This window comes from Pinus tabuliformis, chromosome 5_1 (assembly GCF_031772625.1).
Source record: "Pinus tabuliformis cultivar Carrire ecotype Pingquan chromosome 5_1, CPIR1, whole genome shotgun sequence".
Taxonomy (NCBI): domain Eukaryota; kingdom Viridiplantae; phylum Streptophyta; class Pinopsida; order Pinales; family Pinaceae; genus Pinus; species Pinus tabuliformis.
Window position 1 is genome coordinate 231,186,620 of NC_142305.1, and position 9,437 is coordinate 231,196,056.

A 9,437-nucleotide genomic window follows, 5' to 3' on the forward strand; every position below is an offset into this window, starting at 1 on the left:
TAGGGTTCCACACTAGAGCACAACCATTATGCTTTGAACAATTTTATTACATGTATAGCAATGATGGTTTTTCTCTAAAACCACTTTTCAAAATAAAAGTTCACCACTATGTTATTAACATAAATATTTTTGAAACATCTTATTTTATGCTATTAAAAATATCAAATAAATGTTATTCGATTTTCTAACTAATTTAAAAAAAAAAAATTGAAAATTTGAAACATTTTATTTTATGGCATTAAAAAAAATCAATAAATGTTGTTTGTTTTTTCAATTAATTTGAAAAAAAAGGAAAAATTGTCACTTATTAATATCTAAATTTGATGATGATATTTCATAGTTGGGAAAATCGTTCTTCCATCCTACAAATTACCTAACCTCAATCCACTAAATAATAACAAAAATTCAACATCCAAATTTCATTTTAATTTATTTCTAACCATACCTCTTAGTTTATGGTTAGAAATGTAACTCTAGTTTTTCCATAAACTTACATTCCAAACCCCAAAATCTCTTATCAAATTTTTATTTAGCAAAAAAGCCCAAATAAAATACACTAAAATATGGACTCTCCAAGGAACCCACAAAGTAGGCTGAAAATGAAAGGTGAACTAATTAGATAGACTCGAAGAATACCCCTAACCAATCACAAAGTATACCGGACAAAAATATCTTTTCTATTTGAGTGCGTCGCAGGATTGTTCTAGTAGGTCCCAGCCCCCACACATTCGGACCATGACACGTGGAATACGCAGGGCCCACCACGTATTTATTTTGTGTTCAGATTCCTCCTCGTTAGTTGACGGAGAACAACATTTGAACCGTCAAGAAAACACGTGAACTTTGAGTGTTGCCGTTAATTTTAAATTTGGTTGTCATCCTGGGGCGGCAATGGAAATCACATTTATAATATTTTCCGCGCAAAGTTCACCAAATCACAACCGTCCGCGCCAGAGCTGTTACTGTAATCTGCCACGCCTCGTCCGCTGGACGCATCTTTTGGCGTGAAGGGTAAGTAAGAGAAAACGACAATTTTTTTCAGTTTAAAATCTGCGGCGGACTTATAAATTGTAGGCCCGCCATAGCTGCATCGTCTGAGAAACATAGAATTTTGCAGAGAGGAAATTCTTTCACAGGGCGGCATGGCGTCTGCAGGAGTAGAGTCTGCGAGTTTCGATCTCGAGACCGCGAGATCGGCGACGGACGAAAGTTCGGCTTATGAGGTGAATATGAGCATTGATATTTCCGCCTCTGATAACGGTGAATTTGCCGTCAATAGACGGGGGCAGTGTACTGTCAAGAAGCCCCGTGCTGTGCACATCCAGGTGATGAGAATCCGTCAAGAAGACGAGCATCTGGCGGAGGATTTAAAGGAGGCCCTGAGTCCCAAGGACAGAATTTCGTTTCTGCCTATCGCGTCGCAGGTGAAAGAGGTGTTCTTTGGCTGTTCGAGACCTGCGTTTCCGTCGCCACTAGGTATGAACGCTGGAGTTCGTTCGCTATGAGATTCGAACGAGTGACTAACTCTCTGGTTGTGTGCGGATGTTGTCTGTGCATTGTTAGTAGTTCGGTTCTTTGTACATGAACCATGCAATCGATTTTCTTGTAAATGTTTTCATCACTGTAGGGAAGTTTGCTGAGTCGTTCATCCGTCCAGACTAGTTGGACGAGCTAAATTAATGCCAATGGCTAAACCGTTGTAATTATACATTCCGGTGGCAATAAATTCATGATGGCCTTCTAACAGGATTCTGTTCTTACACCCTTTTGACTTGTGCTTTGCAAGGAAACCAAAGGAATCTGGTTTCATTTCTGGTTTGCCGTATTTTAAGGAAGCTACAATTTTGCCCGAAAAATAAAGAAATTTTGGTATGCTATTTTAAAGATTTTGTTATTGGAAATTTAGTTATCAAAGTTTTAGGATTTTAGGTATTGAAGGTTCCAGCTGTCAAGTTTCAGGTGTTGAAGCTAGTTTAAGGAGGTTATAATTTTGTCTTAAAAATAAAGAAATTTAAGTTTTAGGATTTTAGGTATTGAAGGTTCCAGCGGTCAAGTTTCAGGTGTTGAAGCTAGTAACACCTAGTCTAAGGAGGCTATAATTTTGTCTGAAAAATAAAGGAATTTGCGTATGTTCTCTGAAAGAATGTGGTAAAAAAAATTGGAATCAAAGTTTTAGGATGTTAGGCATTGAAGGTTCAAGCTATCAAGTTTCAGGTGGCGGTGTTGAAGCCAGTAAGAAATTTTGGAAATTTAGTTATCAAAGTTTTAGGATTTTAGGTGTTCGAGGTTTTAGTTGTCAAGGTTTTGGTATTATCTAAGGTTTTAGTTGTCAAATTTCTGGTGTTATCAAAAGTTTTAACCAGAAGTTTTGGTGTTATCTAAGGTTTTAGTTGTCAAATTTCTGGTGTTATCAAAAGTTTTAACTGTCAAATTTCTAGTGTTATTGAAAATTTAACTGTCAAAAGATTTTGACTGTTAAATTTTTATTAAACCTCTTTAGAGTATGCCTTCTGGTTTTGTCCAGAGATCGCTCGAGGTCCATTCTCGTACTCTTCACTGAGATCGCTCGAGGTCCATTCCCGTACTCTTCACTGTTCTAGTAATTTACTAGCCAACTGCTATCATTTACATATTCTGGTTCAATTCAAGCTTCAAAAAGATATAACTTAAAAAGCACACTGTTGATATAATCAAAGGTGTGAACAGTAGACTAATGAGCAGAATTTTTGGAATCTGTGTTTGTTTGTTTGTTTAGGTTGGTGAATTTAGTGATTTTTTTTTGGGAATATGGTCAAAAATGGGGAAAATTATAATTTTTAAGTTGTTTATGATATACAATTTGAGTCTTTCACTGTTTTAATTTCATGCTTTTAACTTGTTCAGCACTATGAAGCAACTGAATCTACTTTTGTAGTAAAAATGAAATTAATATTGAAAAAAGCTCTTCGGTAAACTAAAGGTTATGTTGCCTTTCAAAAAAAATTGCGTTACACAATTTAATGGAGTGAAGTTAATATGATTAATATAATGAAGTTGAAGTGAATTCCAAAAGTTATGTTTTTTTCCCAAAGTAAAAATCTTAATTTTTCTTATATTAATATTGAAAATTATTGGTGTATGTTTGATGAAGGATTTGTTGTAATACTGGTAGTTGTTTTAGGCTTTCTGTTTCAATATTAACTATTGGCCCCATTGGTTGTTGGACTGCTGCGGTGCTTCTTTGGAAAGGAAAGACTTAGAAATCTGGTTCTTTTCCTTGTAGATGTGAGAGCAAATAATTAGATCAAATTGTGATTTTAAAGAAATAATCTCTTCCAGCGAGCTTCTGAGTGTGTGCACCTGACATTGAGTATGTGTGGTGTTTCTTTGGAAAGGAAAGACCATCAGAAATCTGGTTCTTTTCCTTGTAGATGTGAGAGCAAATAATTAGATCAAATTGTGATTTTAAAGAAATAATCTCTTCGAGCGAGCCTCTGAGTGTGTGTACGTGACATTGAGTATGTGTGTTGAACTAATCGATCACAATTTTTGAGTCTCCAAAGATCTGTATCCGGGAGCAGTTCTTCTCAAGTGCAAAAATGAGTAATATGAGGCTATTTAGTTCAGTGATGTTGTTGGTGCCACAACCAAATCCCACCTTAAGTTTGAAATAATGGTTGTCTGAGAGGTATAATATAGCTCCTCCCCCACAACCAATTTCTTGTGCAGATCTGTCAAAGTATGGCCATGGAAAGGATTGATCAATGTTTTTAGGTGTAATGATCCAGGTTCGGGATTTTGGTTCCTCATCTGGGATTAGTTGGTACAGGGCCTCTATATTGGAGCGAATGTTGTTCCAATGGATGATAGAGTCTTGAAATATGATTTTGTTCCTAGTTAGCCATATGCTCCAACAGACAAGAAGAGGAAGGTTGTGGATTTTCGGTGATCGTGAGGAGATCCACCATGATTGCCATGTGTTGATGACATTTTCCCCTTTCCATCTGTTATTAATATCAAGGGATATATACAATTGATTTCGTACTTGCAGGGTCATAGGACACCATAGGAATGTAGGAATTTACAGGGTAAGTTCCTTAGACAGAACACCAAAGGACAACGCTCACAAACAGATCACAGATCAATACACCAGTATTTTTGACGCGGTTAAAACCCTCAAAGAGGGAAACAGTCCACGGCCTGAGCCAACATGGCCACTTTAGGCAATTTATTAATAAAAGAATGAAAAATTACATAAGCTTCTCTCATGAACGGTTACCTTACAAATGACCTTCCATGCTCTTTAAATAGAGATCATGGACCAATCAGGTGTTAAGCTACGGATTAAGTGTCGGTAATACTGAGGAGAGAATGAACTGTTGGATCACTACATATCGTGACCGTCAGATTGTAAGTTACAAAAGTACATAGTAAAGAAACACACTTTACCTAACTCTACACTAGACCAAGTTATACTTAACTATTTCTTATGTGTTGGAATATCCTAACATCCCCCCTTAAGAACAACTTGGGATAGGATTGAAGGATGTACAAATATGATACAATAGGAGAAGGAAGGAGGCATTAGAGCCTATCCCCCTTTAGTGACAATTTCCTGAACTCCAACCATAAATCGAAGTTTAGTAAACTTCGCCTCTGTGAGAGCCTTTGTAAAGATGTTTGCAACTTGATCATCGGTTGAACAATATAGTACTTCAAGAATATGGTCATGAATGAGCTTTATGATGAAGTGCTGTGTAGTTCAATGTGTTTGCTACGCTGATGTTGGACTGGATCTTTGCATAGTTGAATGGCACTTTGATTATCACACCAAAGTGTAGTTGGATGCTGTTGGTGAAAGCCAAATTCTGACAGGATCTGACGAAGCCACAGGGCTTCCTTACTAGCTTCTATGGCACCACGATACTCTGCTTCTGTTGAAGAAAGAGAAATGGCACTTTGTTTCTTGCAAACCCATGTAATAGGTCCTGAACCAAGAGTGAACATATAACTTGCAGTAGACTTCCAATCATCAGGTTCACCAGCCCAATCGGAATCAGTGAAACCAACCAATAGAGGAGATGCTTCTGCACTGTAATGAATCCCAAACTGAACTGTACCTCGAACATAACGAAGTATTCTTTTAGCTGCTTTCCAATGACTTTCATGTGGGTTTTGCATAAACTGAGCAATAAGGCCAACAACAAAGGAAAGGTCAAGACAAGTATGGGTTAGATACAAAAGCTTTCCTACAAGTTGACGGTATAAGGTAGCATCAACTTCAGGGGAAGTACAGGTGACTGAAAGTTTGGCTCCAGACTGAAAGGGAGAAGGTGTTGGCTTACAGTCTTCCATGTGAAAATGGCGTAGAAGGTCACAGACATACTTGGATTAGGAAAGGGAAGTACCTTCCTTGGATTGCAAGACTTGAAGACCAAGAAAATAATGATACCATGTAGGAATTTACAAGGTAAGTTCCTCAGACAAAACACCAAAGGACACCGCTCACAAACAGATCACAGATCAATACACCAGTATTCTTGACGTGGTTAAAACCCTCAAAGAGGGAAACAATCCACGGGCTGAGCCAATGCGGCCACTTCAAGCAATTTATTAATAAAAGAATGAAAATTTACATAAGCTTCTCTCATGAACGGTTACCCTACAAATGATCCTCCATGCTCTTTAAATAGAGATCATGGACCAATCAAGTGTTAAGCCACAGATCAAGTGTCGGTAATACCAAGGAGAGAATGAACCGTCGAATCACTACATATCTTGACCATCGGATTGTAAGTTACAAAAGTACATAGTAAAAAAACATACTTTACCTAACTCTACACTAGACCAATTTATACTTAATTATTTCCTATGTGTTGGAATTTCTTAACATCCCCCCTTAAAAACAACTTGGGATAGGATTGAAGGATTGAAGGTTTGAAGGATCGAGAGTGTTTCTAGCCTGACAGGGTTGTCAGTTGTTGGGTGGATCAATTACTTACTTCTCAGTAACTAAGTTGTAGTGCAGTAGCATAATACAGCGTGATGAGAGGGGGATGTGGTGCAAATGTAGTGTTGGGAGAAAGGACTAGCAGCAGCACGGATGTAGAGGGAGCTGTTGTATGGATGTAGTAGTGGCAACGGCAGGGCCATGGGCAGCAGTACAGGATGCAACAGTGTAGAGGATGTTGGGCGGGGAGGCCTAGCATCAGCACAGGTATCGGTGTCGGATAATCAGTGTGATGCTCAGTGTGGAGTATTACTAGAGTATAGTCCTCATTAAGAGGGAGTGTTGATTTGGGGTAGCATCGGATGTGCTCTAGCCATGAAAATTGGTGGAGAGGCTAGAGCACATGAGTTCTCCAAGACCTAGAAATGGTTTGGACAGATTGTACCTGGTTTGGGAGATATTAAAATAATTAATATTTTTAATGGAGTTCCTAAGTCTAAACTTAGGAAAAATAAAATATTAATGGGTATTAATATAAAATGGGGTTAGAAGGTTCTAAAAGTCATGGATCAAGCCAAATCTAATCTTAGTTGTTGATTAGAGATTTAATCTCGGTTGTTGAAGGACCAACGAGAAAAGTATAAGAGGCTTGAGGGTCAGTTGGAGAATACACCAGAGTGATTAGTCATTCATTTTTCTAGAGTGGGGTTGCTAAGCATAAGTGAATCAGTGATCAGCAGCTAGGGGCAATGAGTACTGGACAGAGAGGCAGAGAAAGTACTGAGAAACCAACGCAGAAGCAGGGAGAGCGAGAGCAGCAGCCAGTTCAGGTCACGCAGAGCCCAGCAGAGACAACGCAGAGGCTAGAGGGATTGCATCGTTTATGCAGAGGCTGTTGGAGTGATGCAGGGGGTCCTAGAGGCTGCGTAGTGCCTCAGAGGGTTGATGTAGAGGGTCCTAGGGCTGACGCAGGTTAGCAGGAAGCTGACACAAAGGCCAGAAGGGCCAGCGCTAAGCTTCAGAGTCAATGGAGAGGGTTTCGTGGGACAGGTTTTCTAAATACCTGTTTCCAAATATAAAGGTATTATTGCCGTGTATTTTTCTCTGTCGGGTGAGTCGGTTAGGCACCCAGTTGTACTCAAGGAAATATTGCATAATAATAAACCCTCAGAATAGTTGCACCAGTTTTCACACTTTGGGTTTTTCCGGGGACATTTGTCCAAAAATAACGGTGTCACTTGTGTGTTTGTTTTATTTCAGTTGTTGATATGTAGATGTTGTGACTATATTGTGTTTATTTCGGTATTTAAATGTTTTAAATAACTTGTTTAGAATTTACAAGTAAAAGAAATAAACTAGTAGAATACAGATAAATTTTCTAACGGATAGACTTAGAAAATTCAATAGTAACCTTCCTTGGGGGTGTATCTTTTGCGAGGAGAAGCAACCCATATTAATTCATCCTCACGATCTAAGATTTTGACATGGGTTCTTCTAGTGTTCTAAAATCATTTCTCCAATTTTCAAGGATAATGAGATCATGTGTCGATTTCCAAGCCTATGAAAGCCAAGTTGTGTTTTCTTCATCAACATTTTGGGATAGATATTTTATGCCTATTGATTCTAGGAATTGCTTGAGTTCGATTGGTAGCAAGTGGGCATTCCCGCAACCTGACCAAGCATCTTGACCAATACAAACTTGTTCGCCAGAGCCAATGCGCCATGCCAATCCACTTTTAATGGCTGATATGGAATGTGTGGTTTCTCTCCAAATTGTGGAGACCCTTGGTCTGTTCTTGATCGGGCTTCAAATCCATTCAAGAGTTGATTGTGGATGGATGTACTCGTGATATACCACCTATTTCCATAAACTGGTGGTGTTGAGTATTTTCCAACCCAATTTAGCCGCGAGTGCTTTTGAGAAACAATTTAAATCCTTTAAACCCCACCGTCCCACTTTTGGGTTTTTCTATACAATCCCTTTTGACCCAAGCAAAAGTATTGCCATCATGATTTCCTCTCCATAAGAATATGCGACAAATTTGTTGTATTCTGCCGGTGATACCATTAGGGATCCATGCTAGTGCCATCCAGTAAATTGGTATGGATTCTAATATAGATTTTATGAGCACTAATTTGCCTGCTCAAGATAGCCATCTCTGTTGCCATATATTGATGTGGCGTTCAATTTTGGCTATGAGCCAAGTCCAATCAGCTATACGATAATTATTCGGCTTCAAATGGTATCCCAGATACTTGATTCCATCCTCCAGGTCCAAGTGTCTGTATTGTAATTGTTGTATAGCATATCTTCTTTCATTGAGGGAGCAATTGACTGTCATAATGGAGGATTTGTTTTGATTCGCAATCATCCCGGTGGCTTTACATAATAGGGTTAGTATTTGCAGGAATTTGGTGGTTTCTCTGATCGATCCATCAAGAAATATGAGTACATCATCAACAAATAATAGATGCAATATGTAGATAGCATCAACCAATTTTACTCCATGTATATCCTCGACAGATCTAGCAGGGGAAATAAGTCTACTTAATCCTTCCATGATCAAATGAAAAAGCAGAGGGATAAAGGGCAACCTTGTCTGAACCCCCTCTTAGCATGAAAGAAATTTGAAGCAACTCCATTGATGAGAATGTTGTAGGAAGCAGATGTGATACATCACATGATCTAGTTTATGAATGAGTGGGGGAAGCCAATGTGGGTGAGGATAAGTTGTAGATAAGTCCAGCTGGAAAGGTCAAAGGCTTTGGAGAGGTCAATCTTGAGGATGATGCTTTTGAGGTTTTTGAGTTTGATGGAGTGGAGGCCTTCTTGAGCAGTACCTTTGGCTTCATGAATTTGTCTGTGGTTGAGGAAAGAAAATTGTTCTTTTGAGATATGATGGGATAAAATAGGTTTTATGTGATTAGCAATGATTTTAGAGATGATTTTGTATATACAATTGCATAAGGAGATAGGTCAATAATCGTCAAAAGTCTGGGGGTTATCTAATTTGGGAATAAGAGCAATAAAAGTGGAGTTAAAGCCTCCATACATCTTTCTAGTTAGTCTGCAGTCTTCAATCATCAGGAGAAGGTCCTTGCCAATTAACTCAAAGAAAGTAAGAAAGAATTCGATGGGCCAGCCATCTATGCCTGGGCTTTTATCTTTTTTGAACCATTTTAGCACTGCTTTTATTTCTCCCATAGTGACCGGATTATTCAAGATCTCCAAGTCCTCATCTTCCACAAATCGAGGAATTGTTCTAGAAATGCTAAGAATCTCATATATTGTTGCTTCTCTAGGGGCTCTGAAAAGATAACTGAAGTGTTTGTTACCCATGTTTTCTAGTTGATTGAAAGATGAGGACTCCCTTCTTGATGGATCTCTTAATTTCCATATTGTATTGGTTATCTTTCTCCCCCTCGCACATTGCTGAAAAAACTTTGTATTTTCGTCCCATGCTTGAAGCCAAATGGCTCTGCTTTTTAGTCTCCACTCTTCCTCTCT

At 38.5% G+C, this 9,437-nt stretch overlaps 1 protein-coding gene across 1 annotated transcript; it reads left to right on the forward strand.

The window, feature by feature from the left end:
• Positions 1 to 1,030: 1,030 nt before the first annotated feature.
• Positions 1,031 to 1,816, forward strand: LOC149164251 (uncharacterized). Its single transcript, XM_089430899.1, has one exon. The coding sequence runs from the start codon at positions 1,143 to 1,145 to the stop codon at positions 1,503 to 1,505; it is 363 nt and encodes a 120-aa protein (XP_089287025.1). The 5' UTR covers positions 1,031 to 1,142; the 3' UTR covers positions 1,506 to 1,816.
• The last annotated feature ends 7,621 nt before the right edge of the window (positions 1,817 to 9,437 follow it).